This window comes from Habropoda laboriosa, unplaced genomic scaffold (assembly GCF_001263275.1).
Source record: "Habropoda laboriosa isolate 0110345459 unplaced genomic scaffold, ASM126327v1 scaffold2, whole genome shotgun sequence".
Lineage (NCBI taxonomy): Eukaryota > Metazoa > Arthropoda > Insecta > Hymenoptera > Apidae > Habropoda > Habropoda laboriosa.
Genome location: NW_017100190.1, coordinates 2,705,906 through 2,723,780, shown reverse-complemented (window position 1 = coordinate 2,723,780; position 17,875 = coordinate 2,705,906). Strand labels below are relative to the sequence as shown.

The 17,875-nt window shown below is 45.2% G+C and overlaps 1 protein-coding gene across 1 annotated transcript in view; it reads left to right on the top strand.

The window, feature by feature from the left end:
- The window catches only part of LOC108579872 (lachesin), a 99,642-nt gene extending 82,309 nt beyond the window's left edge, over positions 1-17,333 (top strand). The window contains exon 9 of the mRNA XM_017943493.1: positions 17,224-17,333. Coding sequence (XP_017798982.1) covers positions 17,224-17,333 — 110 coding nt within the window. The remainder of the gene's footprint in view (positions 1-17,223) is intronic.
- The last annotated feature ends 542 nt before the right edge of the window (positions 17,334-17,875 follow it).

Here is a 17,875-nt window from a genome sequence, read left to right as displayed (position 1 = left end):
GGGTCCCTCTTTTTCCCTAGGTTCCTATTTTAATTATAAAAGAACTAAAAATCTCTCGGAGAAAGGCCCGTAGGACACGAAGGAACCCATCAAAACCTTGTGCGGAGCCCAGGTTGAAGAACCCTGCTCTGATGTGTGGACGAAAGAATCTTGCGATGGGAACAAGGCGGTATTATCGTCCTGGACAAAGTATCTCGTGGATTTCGTATCGTATAGATTGTAATAGTTGCAGATTTGAACGTACTTAGAGAAAAATCTGACGAAGAAAATACTTTCGAACGGGTCAAATCTCTTCCCACTGTTCCAGAATTCGGCAATTTTCTGCGATTAAACATTTCAACGCGTCCTTTAAACTTCCTTGTATTCTCTCGCGTGTTAAGGGAGCATAAATCATTCGTAATTTCCTATTCCCACCACGACAAGGATAGCAGAACGTCGAATTTGCTCAAACCATAATAGACCACTGACCTGATAAAATTCCACCTTCCTATACTATCGCAAAACCTTGCCAAAATACTCTCCCTCCATTGCGGTAACCCCGTCTTACCTTTACATTCCTCCGCGAAAATAATTCATACGCGAGACTGTATCTCAAGGAGGAAAACCGCGAGTAAAAGTAACTCGCTGGAATACTACGTCTACAACACAAAAATAAACGCAGCCCGGTCCTGAATATAAGTCTCCTCTCCGCCAGTCGATTCGTCTTACACGGAGAAAACTCGCGCGGAGAAACATTTCTGAAGGTTGCAGAGGCGCGAGCTTAACACGGTGTAAGCCGCGGAGGCGGCGTGCGCGGATATATCGCGGTTTCCGCGGCCCTCCTCCTCCTCCTCCGCAGCTTCTCCGTATCCATAAAGAATGTACGCTTCCAACGGAGACTCCGTCGCGTATCTTCCCTGTGGCGCAATAACGGTGACTCTCGGGATCCGAAATTTTCATGCATACGATATAAAGTATAAACGACGACTTCATCATCCCCGTCGTTCCACACCGCGTCACAGCCGCATTTTCTTTTCCCACCCTTCCTATTCTTCAAACCCTCTCGACTCGTCTCTCTCTCTCCTCTCTCTGTCCCGTCTCGTTCGTTCTCGAATATCCCTTTAGACGCGTCGCGAGTGCTGTCACGCGATCACAAGCCCGTCTCGATCTCGATTTTTCCATTGTCTAAAAGTCTCTGGCTCCGTAGTGAAGTCGGTTTGCTTTTCTCCGCGAGACCGGCACAGGTATAAAGGGAAGCGTAAGAGGAAAGTGGAGTAACTTGGAAAAGGACGGGGAATGTGAAAAAGTGGCGAAAGCACGAGCGGTTATTTTGTTGTTTTCGAAAGTGGATGGCCAACGGGCCGCTTCGCCACCAACCACCTCGTCAAAGGAATATCCGCGGGAGTATTGGCAGTTCGATTTCTACGGGGCGTGACGCTTCTCTGGACCACGTGGAAATTGCTAGCCGAACACGCCTCTTTTCTCTTTTCTCTCTCGTTTACCTTCTTTCTATCGCCTCGCGACTCTCTGCTAGTCTCTGTGCTGTTTCGAAAAATTTCTCCTTTGAGAGGGGTTACGAGACGTCGTTGCTCTACGATAGCAGAAATTGAACGTTCACGGTGATATTTCGCGTGGTGAACCTGTGCTCCGAGCACGTTCCCTTGGCTCAGCCTCTGGAAGCTTTCGTGAGACGTGAGAGAGAGGGAGGATGTGAAGTTACAAGTGTTTGTTTTTCCAAGAGTTACGAGTGTTATAAGGTATATAATATAGGACATTCCGGGAGAATTGTTTCATCGATTCGAAGTTGGCCTACTGGGGCAAACGAGGTACCTTAAGAATCCGCCATTACAGTAAAATTTCGTGGACCAACATGTGGCTGCTGGGCGGCGCAGTTTCGTCGACAAATGACTGTTTACGATAACGATGACGATTTCGCCTTCGAACCGCGCTTCGGGCATATTTAAGGAAGCCATCTTACCGACCAACGTGGGATCCATGAATTTGCAAACGATCAGCCGCATTTTTCTTCAGCCCGCAAGCTTATAATCGCCGGAGAGGGAATGTTCGAATGCTGTCTGATAGTTTCTTCCTTATCCTTGCAATTTGCGTATACAGTCTTCTAAATTTTTAACTTCCACAAATTTAGGACAGAGGCTTTCTTATGGAAAATGTATTAAAAAGGAATACTTTTTCCATAAGGACACGGCTTACACCTTAAAGCCTCGATAATAATTATGCTCAGGGCCGTGAAAGCCTTAAATCTTCAATTTTGGACCACTTGCAAATTTACACCAATATCAAATCTGCTCCCAAATTTGTATTAACCTAGAATTAACGTTGCAAAGCACAATATTCGATAATTGCGAGTAAATAAAGTTTCTAAATATTGTCTACCCTGCAAAGCACAGAAGATTGAAATTTTTCGTCGACAGTGCGTCAGGTTCGGCAAATTATTCCCAAAAAATAAAAAGCATTCCAGCATCATAGCAAAATGCACGGAACAAAACTGGCAAAAGCACTCGTACAAGGTGGCTAGAAAAAGAAGAGCAAACAGCCGGGGTAAGGTGGTTAGAAGACTGAACCGGAAGTGAGAGATGAACCGAGAGGGACACGCGAACGTCGTCGCGTTGCGGTTTAACAGCTGCGGGCAGGGTTTGAACGGGCTGTTCCAAGAGAGACTTTGACCGGTGAACAGGCTTGAAGCAGAGCGTACGAGGACGGCCCAAGGCGTTCCTCGATAAATTTGATGAAAAAGTTTCGCTCGGTGGCGGGACGGCCCGCGGCGCGCCGCGACGCCGCCCCCGGCGAGAAAACGATACCTTTTCCGAGTTTCGTGTCACCAGGCTTGATAACGACGTTCCGAGCCGTGAAAAGCTTAAACGTCGTCCAACCCTCCTTTTCTTCCCTTTCGCCCCCTCGGATCGAGCACCCTTTTTGCGACACCCAAGATTTTTCCCTCTATTTCGTGACGATGGGAATTGGGGTGGAAACGGAGAATCGAAGGGTATTTCGTAACAGTGGGTTTGCACAGCGCTGCTCTGTATTGAGTGAACGACACTCCTGATGTACCAGTTCTCGATATGAAATAATAATGTTAAATATCGATACGCAGAATGGTAGAGTATAGGGTTCAAAACTGTGTGGCCAGATAGTACACGCAGAATGAAGGAAAAAAGTACTAATAAACATGCATCGAAAAATTAATATTTTCGAAGTTGTGAAGGCTTCTTTTGTTTAGGGCGCTGTCGCGCTTTTTACCCGTTTTAGCACGGAAAAAGAATTGTTCGTATCTTCGAAAATATCAATTTTTCGATGCACGTTTATTAGGACTTTTTTCCTTCATTTTGCGTGTACTATCCACCCTGTTGTTTTCGCTACTCTGTGTAAAAATATTTGTCTTTCGAAGGGAGATGAAATAATTACGATTTTACGTATTATCTCTATTACTGGAGAAATTTTTTTGTCCACCTTGGGGTGGGCTGTCTGTAAAGTTTGCCGATCGAAAGGCGGGTCGCCGGAAGCGGCGTATAATGCATAATAAAGCCGAAAATCAGAGACAGCGGCGCATTAATTAAAAGGGGAATTAATTAAAGTTTCGGTGAATTCCGGGACAGGGGCATTCCGTGTCGTTAGCAGAGTCGATCAGGAACGTTCGGTCCCCTCGATAAATAAACAATTCTCGACCAGGTAATGGACGGGGGCCGCGTGTTATTGCTCGGAATCCCATTAGCGGACGGCAAAAAGGAAACCGAGATAACGCTAACAAACTTCGCTGATCGCCAGTGTGCAATCGGAATTTCAATATTTCGCAGATCGATTAACGGGGCCGCGCGACAAACCGATGGAAGCGAACGTCTGTTCGTCGACCTACAATCGGGCCGCGATCGCACGCCATGCAACACGCCGCACGTTCCATTCTGAATTATGGGGAATTACACAGAGTCACGCCCAAACGTACATGAAATATTAACGATCCTCCGCTACCCAATTCCAACACTTTTTATCGTGATAGGTTACACGCAGCGTACAGTCAGTTACAGGGAAATATATCGGTGTAAATTGGCAAGTGGTATCAAACTTTCAGCCTATCTATGACAAACTGTCAGCGTATCTGTGACATCTCGAAAAATCGACAAATGGGACAAATCAAAGGACAAATGCGCTGCAAAGAATATTTTTGTCAGGTCACTGATCTTTTTTGCATACAAATTCATATTTTTTCATACACATTTGAAGTGAACTTTGACTTCCAAATGAAATTTACTTTCGTCGAGATTGTAGGCTTTAGGAATCAGAGTTTCGGACGGAAATATTTTTTGTGGCGTATACGTTCTTTGATACCACTCGAATTGCATTTGAAATATCGTTTACATCGTCACAACTGAAAGAGATATTTAGACAGCTTCCTTTAGGTGGGACACCTTGTAGATTACAAAATGTCTCTTTTAACCCTTATATCAATAACCGGGTAATTTTGCACATTCTCGCTGAAAATATTCAATCTTCCCGGTAAAAGATCCGAATATCCAGCAAGATCCTTGTTATTTCACACATTTCCTATATTTGGAAACTACAAAAATTGGACGACAAAGTAGACAAAAATTGCGATTACTGACACACACTTCCATTTCACGCTCTCCCGCGACAAACAGACGCATCAGAATTCCCCGGTGATGTTTTAATTTCATCCAGATCTCGAGAATTAGATCGTAACGCGCGGACGTTATTCCACAGCCGTGCTTCATCCGTACTACAACCACGTCTTCCCTTTAAACGCTTCAACGCCGTGAGAACAAAGGGACGGTGGCAAAATATTACTTTAATATACTCTTTGATACTAGCCTGCTCTGCGGACCTCCGAAGTCGCTCCTTTCATTAGCTGCCATCTTCCTCATTCTCCACCTCCGCTCTCCTCGCTTTTCCGGTTTTTCCTCCAACATTTCTCTCCACCTCCCCGTTTCTCGCGGCGAACCCTGCCTCCTGTCTATCCCCGTTCCAACCATTCCCCAAACACCTTTACACCCCACTCTCCGCCCCTCTGTTTGCAACGCGCGTTACACCGCTGTGTCCGTTCTCCAGCGTGCGCTTAATGCAGTAAATTGCCAGGCAGCCAGCGCTATGCTAATGTCCTTACTTACGAACCTGGTCCCAGGGCGAGGAAAGTTCGCGAGACGGGCCTGTTTACGGGGACGAAACCGCCTCGTTTACCTGTGACTCTTCCCGAAGTTGGCAACGCGACCGCCAATGCGACTCTGCTGTCGCGGGACTGCGGATTCCTCGGGCTGATTCTTCGAAAGAGTGGGAAAAATAAAGCAGAGACTGGGATAATGTGGTAGAGTGGATTAACTCGGGCAGAAATTTCGTTTCTTTTCGTTTTAAAAAATACAGAGAGCGAGTAAAATTCGTTAGGACGGTGGGAAAATTTAACGATTAGTCTATCTTAATGTTCCTAGACTCGCGTGGCGGTTTTGCGACGAAATCGGAATTCGGTTATTTTTTAGACAATTGTAGTATCGGGGATTCCATGCTCAAATAGGGAACCTACCAAGGAAAATACAGTGGGAGTGGTTGGCGTAGTGCGCAAGGGCTCGGCTTGCCAACCTGAGGTCGCGGGTTCGATTCCCGGTTGGTCCATTAACATTTTTTCTTCGATTCTTACACAACTAACGCTCTATTCCTTGTCGCTGTAACGAATTACACGAAACTGTACGGTATAAATACCATACTCCTGTAATTTAAAAGTCGGTGCGAGAGAGCGAAGCGAGTCACCGTGCACTGAAAAATGACGCTAGTTCCAGGGAGGTTAGATTTCTTTCCCATTCTACTCTCAAGCACCTCCAAGACTCGACGCTCAGTCACTCGCTATAATAAACATTCTCGCGAATATTCAGGTTGCTACACAGCGGAATAGAAGGTTTTCTAAGGCTTTGATTAACAACGTACACGGTATGAGTAACGTTCACCGTGTGGTTTCCCAGCGAAATCTGACTACACACGGCGAATGTCAAATCGTCGGTTTGAGAGAAAGAAGATGGTCGATTTGCGGTGAAACAGAGTCGAAAATGAAAGAGAGAGAGAAAAAGAGAGAGGGTGGAGAGGATTCGTGCGAGTCTCATCGCCAGCGTAGAGGAGGCATAATGCGCGTGCATATTTGCGCAGCGTGTGCAATATATAACGCAGCGGAGCGATATTAAGCGGCTCTCCCGCGGAAGACCTCTCTTTCCGCATCAAACGGGAATTATGTTACAGCAATGAGGGCGTAACGACGAGCAAACGAGGTTGTTTGTGAAGGCAGCAGCCGGGCAAAATCGTCAAACGTTTCACCGAAAAATCGAGGATACAGAAACGTCGCCTGTCGGAAGATGCTCTATCCCTCCCTCTCTATCCCGCGAAACGCGCGTTTCACTCGTTTCTGAAACGACTCGACTGCACACACACCTCCTGTGTGTGTCTCTCTTCTCTCCTCCCTTTCGAACCACCTTCCTCTTTTGCTCTACGAACGAACTGCGTGGCAAACTCATCCCCTTTGAAATCTCTCACTCGTGACGAGAACACTCCCGCGAAACAATGAACCGAGCAACGGCCGGAAATCGAGACTAGGATTGATGAACCGTATTGTTGAAGGAATTAGACGCGTATACGCGATATCTTCAACAGCTTAACTGTGCACGATTAAATTAGACCATTGTCGTTTGTTATTTCGTAACAGGATAGAGATTATTGCGAGATCTTAGAGACGACGTGGCTCGGCAAGAAATTTAGTCGAACTACATCATCGCTAACTGGATTGTCCTTAACGAACGCTATTTTCTTAGGAGTGTTTAAATAAAGATGGTTCGAGTGTACGCTGGAACTACCAAACTCGCCAAAATGACAGATTTCTTACTTTGAATTACTGAAATTGTTCGAGTATAAGGTGACTTTTGTTGAAATGAAGAAATAATAAAGTTCTTTATATAGTCTTATCCATAATAATATACCGGAAGGGAAATAATTTAGCACGTTCAATTCCGGTTGTTCTAATATTAAAGACACAAGGAGATGTAATTTAGAAAGCATTCAAATAAGGGATAAATCAATTTGCTTCTCGAATTTTCACATCGTTCAATATTTAACCCCTTAAAGCTCACATTTTTCTCTATTCAGCGGCCAAAAATGATCAATTTTCTTTTCTTTCATTATTTCCTAGGCGTATAAAAATAAGTTTCTCATTTATTTCTAACGCTGAGACGTACATTCTCGCAATAGAACAGGAAGAATAATACAGTAACAAAAAATGAAAGAAAATAATTCAACAAAATTGCACTTTCTCCAGAATTATCTGTGCACATGTAAAAAGTACGCGTTAAAGAGCCGAAGATACCTACAAACATCTCGAAACCATAAATCGACGTTTCACAACAACCTCTCCACAATCCTCGCAGTTGAAGCATTAAAAAACGGAAAAATCTAAAATCAGCGTATCTTGAGCACTCTCCTGCTGGAAACCGGAGCATCGAGTCAATTTAAACCATCTCGTCGTCCCCAGATTCAAAGAGCGCGTCCTCGCTCGCGTGAAAATCTCATTTAGCCCGAGCTTCAGACGAGCTTGAAACGCGTTCGACGCTGAAGAGTCGCTCTAAAGCCCGGTCCAGCGAGGCACGTCGCGGGAAAATTCGCTCGGTTGCGTTTTCAGCGCGAACCCGCCGAAAAAAGTACGCCCGTGGAAGACACGAGCGCGGCGAACGTTCTTGGACGGCGTCGCACGTTTTAACATCCGCCGGAAGGGTTAGGCTCGAGTGGCTTCGTGTCCGTTCGTCGCACGACGAGTGCCACTTGGAGAACAGCCGCGGCGTGAAACGAGCGTTGAAACGCTCGCGCGATCCTGTTTCTCATCCCCGGGAAAAATCTTCTTCCGTTTCGAAATCCTTTTCACCTCCTCCTCTCTCTCTCTCTCTCTCTCTGTGTGTTTCTGTGCGCCGCGAAGTGGTGATCCGGCTGATTTTACGGCTTCCGCTTTCTCGATATGCCTCGCGAGCTTCTCTGAACAGAGGAGGAACGTAGAGAGAGAGGTTAGCTTCTTCCACGAAAGCCGCAACGTTGCTTACTCGCCAAGTCGACGAGTTTCGAGTGTAGGCTTAGACGATCGAGTTCTATCGAACGGAAACAACAAGCTCCCTTCTTGCACGATTTTCAGCCTTTGATCTTACATCCACCTCGTGAAGACGTCTTCGTTTTGTGGAAGTTTGTACAGGATTAAATTGCTACGTCTACGAGCTATCGCTCTCGCTGTAGTTCACTGTCGCGTTTATGGTGTCCGAGCGGTGCATTAAGTCGCGTGTACACGCGTGATAAATGAACCGGCGAACGAGACACGGCTATTAGTCTTCGTTGCCGCGCGTTACGGCGGACAAAATTTGTAGAAGTACGCGTAATATCTGGTGAACTGTTATCGCCGAATGAAGTACAGAATATTGCGACACACGAATAGACATGGATATCTAGTCGCACAGTGTTCGTCGAATATTTAAAAAAAGAAAGAAGAGAGTCGTCCTTTTTCTTGCAAATTCAGGTAGACAGAAATGGATCCGCAGGAATGGAGAAAAATGAGCAGGTCGAATGAACTCCGGAACCACGACTCAGATAATAAAATCTCGTTTCTCCAGGACGTAATTTGCGAGTCATATTTCCCGTGGCGGTGCAAACGAAGGGGTGGGCCTACGGTCCCAGGTTTCATTCGAATTCCTTTCTCTCCGTAGAACGGCCACCGCCGTTCAACGCCCCGCATAAATATAAAAAGGGAAACCACGTGTGCGTGTATGTAGTCGCGCGACGAAGGAAACGTGGTAAACAGGCTGTGCAAAGAAGGGATGAAAGGAAGAAACAGAGGAACCGCTTCATTCAGGTAATTTCCTCGCGAGGAATAAAAGGGTCAACGAAGGGTGTTTTAGTCCCCGTGAGCCTCCGGAGGATCTACTTTCCCCTCCGTGCGCGTAATATATACGTCGACAAAGCTGAACCAACCCCTATACAAATGTCACGTTTAGCCCAGGATGTATTTATACGCCGGGCAAAGGAGACGGGGGTGATAAATGAATCCACGGGCGATACGTGAGGAAGAACGCCGGAGACCTCGTCTCGTTCTCTTCCAGCTGAAAGACCGAAGACACAATTTTTGGGGGAGGTCGACAGAAACGAGGCCGGTGAAATGGAACCCTGGGCGAATCACGAGTCTCGTAAAATCGGCGAGGAGTCGAGGTGAACGTGTATTCGGGCGTCGAGACAATCGAATCGACGGAAATATGAGCAGTTGAGGGTGTGAAACCTCGAATAGGGTTGTACGATGGAATGTTTCGAAACCTGTTGACAAATTTTTGGGTTCGATGTTCGAGTGAGTTTTGTGGAGGATTAGTGACTGTTCAGGGAGAGGAATATATATTTTTGAAATAAAGGTGGTGAAGGTTTCTTTAGTTTAACAATTTCATTGGAAGGGCATCCTGTAAATTCGTGTCGATCAATATTTCCAACGAACCCAGCAGGCGCTTTTTCATTCCACAACTCTTTATTATTTTTTTTTCTTTTTGGTAAGACCATTTAGTACTTTCTTTAAAATATTTTTCGCTTTCGGCATGAACTTATGGGATAACCTAATACTACAACTCTCAAGATACACGTAGAATAAGAAAACATTTATTTCCGCCCTGAAGAATGCAAAAATAGCCAAACAAAAAATTGTCCGACACTTCTATCAACATCCTCTACAAACCTGCAAAGTTTCATACAAATCGGAATGTTCTGGTTGCGAAAATTAATCAGTCTCGCCCTATATATTGACCCGTACTACTTACAAACTTGCCGCAGATATACTCGCTCGTACTACTGTTCCTATCACTTCCCTGACGAGAAACTACGTACGCCATCATTTTAAAAATTGACAAGAATCACGACGGACTTACTCGAACCTCTAAATACCACATTATCGCGCACGGTCGCGGCACTTTTTCACGAGACGATTTTCCCTGCGTGGTGACGAACCACCGGAAAATCGCGCTGACTCAGTCGGCCACCGATAACGCCTGCGGCCATTAAAGCAACAGCACGTTAGAAGTAACTTTAGACGTCGCAAATTGCACGTGCCACAAGTGCCGGAGCACTCTGGAGAGATCCACCACCCCGGTACTGCCACCCGCGCCTCGTTTCTCGCTCTCATCCCTCTTACACTCTTGTCTCTCCATCTATCCGGCGCCGATATATAAGCGATAACTCGATAACCTTCTTATTCCCTTCGACCTCGTTTTCTCCGCTTCTGCTCTCGTCGACTTATAACGTTATAACTGGCCCCCTCGTCTTCCCTCTCTCTCTCTCTCTCTCTTTAACCTGACACGTCGAACGGCCGTCGTTTCGCGCAAAAGGATAAACACACGTAAACGAAACGGAAGCGCTGTCCTCTATCTTATCCATTAGCCTCCGAGACGTGTCGCGTTTGATTCTCGCGGAAAAAATTACGATGCAGCCGACACGCGTACGAGCGACTCTCCTGGTACGATGTTTGCGTTGCAGTAAATATAAACTGCACGTTGGAGGGTTACACGGCGTAAATTTGCGCCGGTGTACGCGGGTCGTAAATCAGGTCGGCTTATGTCTCGATACGATCACCGGCTGTAAGCTCATCGCGCGATCTCTCCCTTTCGACGTGCCCGAAGGGAGAAGAATCACCTCTCACCTCATTTTTCTATACCAGAGATAGCGTGTGCTCGCGCGCGCTCTGATACTCTCGACAACGCTTGTTCGAATCTCTCGTTAGAAAAATCGAAAGATCCTCGGATTAATCGGGGTGGAACTGTGAGCTCGATATTACGAGAAGGGTGAGGTAACTTTGGAATTTTGTGCAGCGAGAACTGTACGAGATATTCCTTTCAAATTTTACGTGGTACTTTGTACGTACTTTGTTGCGTCGCGCGAATTTTTTCGGGTAAATTTGCGCAGTAATCGCGGAGATACGACAAACTGAAGGGAAACATTGGGAGGTACGATTGCAGCACTTTCGATGTAGAAACTGAGGGTGAATTTCAGCGGCGAGGCGCGAGGCCGTAAGTTCTCGTTAGGAGGAAGGAAAGGAAGAGGGTAAGGGCGAAAAAGCGAACCGGTGTCGGCTGATAAAAATGTTTGCCACTGGCGTAGCGGTGCGAAGTTTCCCTTATCGTTGATTAAATTAGCGATAAGGAAGTTGGAGCGTCGTTTTAATGGATGGCAAAAACGGACCGCGAGATAGAGACGGACACCGCGGGAAATCGATGACCGGACTAATCCGCGTTTCTCTACGCCGCTCCTTTTTTCACGTTTGTAAAATGGAACGAGGGTGGTGACGTGGAGAATTTCGTTCCTCGCGATGCGTTTCGTGGCGACGAGATAGGAGAGGTACGAAACGTGTAACCAGTTCGCAAGGTTTCGTTTCTTCTCGGCGTGACGTGAAACGACGCGCGAAAGAAGATGGTAATACGATATTAAACGTAGAAAAAGCTGCAATGGCCGTCAGCGGGGAGTGACGTATCGGCGAAACGGCAAACATTAAACGTTTGCGCGTCGAGGTGGATTTGGATTCGGTGAAAATTGGCAAATTTTCGTCGATCGGAGGAAGAAAGCCGGGAGATAAAGACGAGAGGGGATCGAGGACGATGATAACAAATCCGCGCGGACAGTTGAGGGCGTCGTCGAGAAAATTTCACGGATCCAGCGGCGTCGACACCTGTCGATATCGAGACGTTACATTAAAATTCACCGGCCTGCACCCGGATTAACCGAGATTCTTCGCGGCGTAACTTCCAGTGGCTTGGGAAAAGCGCCACGCGAAATCGCATCAACCGTCCCTCCCTCTCTCTCTCTCTCTCTCTCTCTCTGCCTTCCATACGCGGAGGGCCAATTTTGCCTTTTTTTCTATGAATAATTCCACGACGAGCAGCCTTCGATCGCCGCCGTGGAAACTGAATGAAGAGTAACGCGCGCGGAATATCAATATTGCAAACGCCTCTCTGTGTACCAAGCAAGAAAATATTAGGGATCTCTTTTCGAACGGTCCTCCTCGAACGTTTCACCTTATGAGAACGCATCGATCAAGAGAAGGTTGAAGGTATTCGTGGCAGTTCTGTTACCCCGTGCGGGAAATAAATTTAAAGAGATTAACAATCTCGGACGGGAAGTTTGACCAACGTCTCTCCGTGGGATAAGAAGAAGAAAGAGGTAAGAGAAACGGAGGAGCGGTAGCTGTTTGAATAAGAAGACTTAAAATGGTTGGAAGTTTGAAGTACCGCTAGTACGGAAAATACAGGACCGAATTGAATATTATCGAACTGAGGCGGAAAATATTATCCCTCTCTATCGAAGCGACAAATAAACCAATATTTCACGACAACCAGAACAACATGTAGAGGGAATGAAAGAGGAGGTACCAATTAATACCTCGTTAACAGTTTGAAGGGGGATCGAACGAATCAAAGGAGCGGTAATAATCGCGGCAATAAACGCGCACGAAAATCTGGATGACGAGATCGGAAAGCACACACCCAGTTCCTCCGTGTATCTCTGTCGATATCTGGTTGCATTAAAATTCACCGTGGCGTTTGCCGATTTAGCGAGAACCTTCCGTGCGACAGTCTCTCACCTCTCTATCTCAACATTGAGTTTACGTCGTCTATGTCGTCGTCCTCGTCGTCGACGAGTCTGTTACTTTGCATTCGCGAACGAACCTGTCCGACCTGCACGGCTATGAAAAATACATAATTCGAACGGCAGCAAAGTGCCAATAATGCCGACGTATCTGCGTTCTAGCCCCGGTCGGTCGACGATATTTCAAAAACACCCTCCACCCGAACCACGGACACACGCCGCGGGCCATTTTATTTCGCGATATAATGCTTGACTCCTCGTCCTTCTTACCGGCTGACATATTGGTCGCGATAGCGAGTAATCCGTTACGTCGGTCCGTATCCACGATAAGAACGCCAACTCTTCCTCTCTCTCTCTTTCCTATTTTCTTCTCCTCCTCCCTTCCTATTTGCTTGTCTCTTTATGCTCTTCCACCCTTTCTATCCATTTCTCCCTTCTCCGCCTGCTATTTTTCGTTTTACTCCCTCTCCGGCCGCCCGAACTCGATGCTTTTCTCATTTCGTCTCTTTGTGCTTTTCGCTTCGTCTATTTGTCCCACGTTTCTTTGTTCCCTCTTCTCCGTCCCTTTTCCACGTGTGCGTACGTGTGTGTCGGCCTGTCTCTGTTCTACCAGACCGTGTGTCCCCCTTTTTGCACACACGATGGAACGACCAATATATTTCCAGACGCGAAACTTCCAGGCTAGATTCGCGTCGCCAGCGAGAATACAGTTGCGCGGCCGAACGTGATGCAGATCGACGATAAATCAAACCGAGGGGAGGATGTAAATAAAAATCTTACCGGAGGGAGGAGAGAGAGAGGCTCTTTTGTTGCGAAAGGGTGCCACGCTGTCATTCCGGCCGGCATCCAATTTGAAATTTTTCATCGGCCCGATAACCGATACGCGCCGCTCGATTTGTAATTTCGACCGCGAACCAAGGTGCGGCGGAGGCTCCAGGACGACGACCGTTCGACGAATCTACCGATTCCACGTTATTTTTCCCCGGTATATCTATCTCTCTCTCCCCCCGCTATTCTACACGCGATTCCATTCGAGGAATGCTCGCGATTATTTATAACTCTATTTGCTCCGTTCGAACGAGTACGAGATAAATAGTCGAGACGCGATAAATTACCCTGCGAGAGTCTCCTTCGAGCCAGTTTAATTTCTTCCGAAGGTTCGCACATTTTTTCCATTTCTTTTTCTTTATTCGTTAGGGTAACGATGGACAGTTTAGATCGTTAAACGGCGGAACTCCGAGAGGAACTGTAAATGAAAAAAGGTGAGCCTCGACGGAGGGAAATCGAGCGAGTTTGCAGGTTCCACCCCTCGACGAGAAACGTAGCGCGAGCCTGATGCCGCATATAAACAGAAATGCGAGGGACTCGTTGTCAGGCTGACAGGTAATTCACGGTGCAGAAGGCAGGGGCTTCTCTCCGGGTAACTTTGATTTCGTGACCCTTCGACGGGACTGCCGCGGATTCGGGAGGGAACGCGGCGAGTGTCAGGGCTGTGACAACGAAATGGAATCACCCTCTTTTTTCCCTTTTCAACCATTCCCTTTAAATCAAGCCGCGCTATCTCTGCGATCTGGAAAGTCCAATGTTTGTTTTTTTTTTTTTTGGTTCAAGTAAGAACAACCATTTCACTCGTTATTTATTTATCGAAGCAATCTACATTTTTTCATGGTACATTTATTGCTGTGTTGAATATAAAAGAAGCCAGATATGACTGTGAGAAATGAGAGTAGATAACAGATCGGTAGATGAAGCGTTATTGAAATATTTGGAAATTCTATTCTGCTACATAGGGATCCGGAATTTTTTTTTAATAGACCTAGCGAGTTAGAGGTGTCAGAGAAGAATGTTTGGTCGCAGAGATTTAACCCCTTCGCTAATTTCTTTCTTCAGAGATTCAAGCCCTTGACTAATATATTATAAATTAATTACACTTAGTGTCCCCAGTCTTATAAATTAAAAAGAAAGTTAGAATTAAAATTCATTTTTGTTTCTATAATAATCCAACTATTTTTGTCACAAGGCAAAGGGTTAACGAAAAAAATCGTACTCTAAATAATCCATTCTGCTAATTCCCTAAAAATCAGTCACGATCGAAGCTATTACATTTTCTAATTTTTCCTGAGAATTTGCAGAGTGGAATTTTATTTAGGATCAGCATGCCCGACGCGGCAGAGTTTAGCAGGAGTATCCGTGATAGAGAGAACGTTCCCGCGGATGCATCGAGCAAGGGTGTATTTATCGGAAAACCAACGAGATCCTGCCGGTAGGTTGAGCGAGCTTAGATCAGAGATATCGCGAGAGGAACACCCGTGGGACTTTGGGGCGAAAAGTTCCACCCCGAAACTCACCACGCTTAGAGGGAGTTTTCTCTTGACAAGTTTCTCCCCGTACGCCGCGCGGCAGGTATTTCGAAAATGTGCTACCTTAAATGTTAATCTAAATTCTAAGCGGCGACGCGCGAAACTTTCCTCAGTGACGACGGAACACATTCGAAAGAGAGGAAAATTTCTTCGAATATAACATACCCGAACGTGTTCTCTTCGTCGCCTGCGAAACAACGCGAACGATTCTATCGCGTTGAAATTCCTGAAATTCTTTCCCTCGTGTGTGTATTATATGTACGTACACAGCTCTCGCTCGGCGAACGAGGCGCGTTGCGTGAAATTTTAAACGACGAAAGATCGAATCGAGAGATTCCATTTTGACACCTAATTACCGCGATAATAAGCTTTGGAAAATTAGGAACGCCGACCGGTCACGCAACCTACGGCGCATGATTAACACGACCAGATTTACGCGTAAGCCGATAACAAACCGCAATCTACGGAACGCGACTCGTCTAACCGGAAAATTATAATTCCTCGGCTTTGCTGCCTCGCTTCCAATGATTTTATTCTGCCTATAAAGTAACTCCGCTCGGAATTTATAATGCTAAATTCCTCGGGCCTAACTTGAGAATTTTAAAGAGGTGAATTTATTTTTGTGGGTCGTTTTGCGTCGATCTACTTTGACGTAATTAGGTGAAGGTATTATGCGAGGCTGGGTGTGACGAGGGATTTTACTTGATAAAATGAACCTAATTGTCGCTTACAAATGTGAGAGCAATTTTTAAAGAAAGAGGATTGAATTTATTCTGCGTTTCATTATTCGTCGATCTACTCTACTGTGGCGTAATAATATGCAAGTAATTATACAAAGGTAGTTACGACAAAGAATTTCACTTGGTAAAATGAACCTAATCGTCACTTACAAGTGTGCAATTAATTTATTTCCGAGGCCTGAGTTTGAAAGCATTGAATTTACTCTATGTTTCACTTTCCGTTGATCTATTCTACTGTGGCGTAATAATATGAAAGTATTATGCAAAGCTAGGTATAACAAGGAATTTAACTTGGTAAAATGAACCTAATTGTCGCTTACAAATGTGAGAGCAATTTTTAAAGAAAGAGGATTGAATTTATTCTGCGTTTCATTATTCGTCGATCTACTCTACTGTGGCGTAATAATATGCAAGTAATTATACAAAGGTAGTTACGACAAAGAATTTCACTTGGTAAAATGAACCTAATCGTCACTTACAAGTGTGCAATTAATTTATTTCCGAGGCCTGAGTTTGAAAGCATTGAATTTACTCTATGTTTCACTTTCCGTTGATCTATTCTACTGTGGCGTAATAATATGAAAGTATTATGCAAAGCTAGGTATAACAAGGAATTTAACTTGGTAAAATGAACCTAATTGTCGCTTACAAATGTGAGAGCAATTTTTAAAGAAAGAGGATTGAATTTATTCTGCGTTTCATTATTCGTCGATCTACTCTACTGTGGCGTAATAATATGCAAGTAATTATACAAAGGTAGTTACGACAAAGAATTTCACTTGGTAAAATGAACCTAATCGTCACTTACAAGTGTGCAATTAATTTATTTCCGAGGCCTGAGTTTGAAAGCATTGAATTTACTCTATGTTTCATTTTTCGTTGATCTACTCTACTGCGTCGTAGTAACAAAAGCATTATACAAAGCTGGTTAAAAGCTAAGGAAGAGATTCCAACACTACGACTGAATAAAACAAACCTAATCATCACTTACAAATACTAAATCAATTCAAAAACAAAAAAAAACATTGAATTTACTCTATGTTTCATTTTTCGTCGATCTACTCTACTGTATCGCAACAATACGAAAACCTTGTGCAAAGCTAAGAAAGCGATCCCGACACTACGACTCGATAAAACAAACCTAATCACCACTTACAAACACGAATTTCACACTCTACGATTCAACTAGAGTTCCCTACGAGCATTTCCATCCCTTTAAACTCACCCGACAATTTTCCTTTCTTTCTATTTCGATATCAAATAGGTAACGAAATTTCCATAAGGTAATACATTTTCCTTATCACATTCAAGTCTCCCATGGTCATGTACGAGCGCGTGCACACGTTCTACGTACGGTGCACAACCGCGTCGCGTAAGAGACACACGAAGACACATCCACTCCGCGTCTTTTTATCCCCCCAGAATAGCGCACCACTCAGCCGGCTGTGGAGTGCACACAAGGTGGCAGAGGGAGTAACGAGGAAAATGCATTTCTGTTTCAGGAAGCGCGTACATCATAAGGTGGAGCGCCCCGCAGCTGATGGTGGTGGCGGTGCAGTATATCCTCACGGGGCCCTATATGCCCCCGTACGTGTCGCAAACGGCGAATTAGGGTGGCGGACCACGAAAAACGTGGCCCGTGTGTTCGTCCAGGACGTAACATCGCGCCCTGTCTGTCTGTACCTTTGCATCTCGAGCCCCCTCCCTGGGGAGCCGCGTTCGAACGTGCACCTTCAGGATCGCGCTATTAGTATATCGAACGTAATATAGTAACGAGACACGTGGCAACGTGTTCTTTTTAAGCAGAGAAATATTTTTTTTCCTTTTCTTCTTTTCGACATTGTTGCGTGTGTGCTTTGGACGATTTTATTTTCTTGGGGTTGAGTGTTTGAGAATATTTTCAGGTTAAGCGGGATAATGCCTCCTTTTTTATTTCTTTTCCTGAGTATTGGGGTGTCATTTATGGTAAGAATTTGAGGATATTTTCGGGTTAAGCAGGATAACGCGTCCTTTTTTATATTTTTCTGAGTATACAGGGTGAGTTATTTATGATGAGAATATTTTGGGATTAAGCAGGATAATGCGTCCTTTTTTATTTTTTTCCGAGTACAGCGGTGAGTCATTTATGGTAATAATTTGAGAATATTTTAGCAG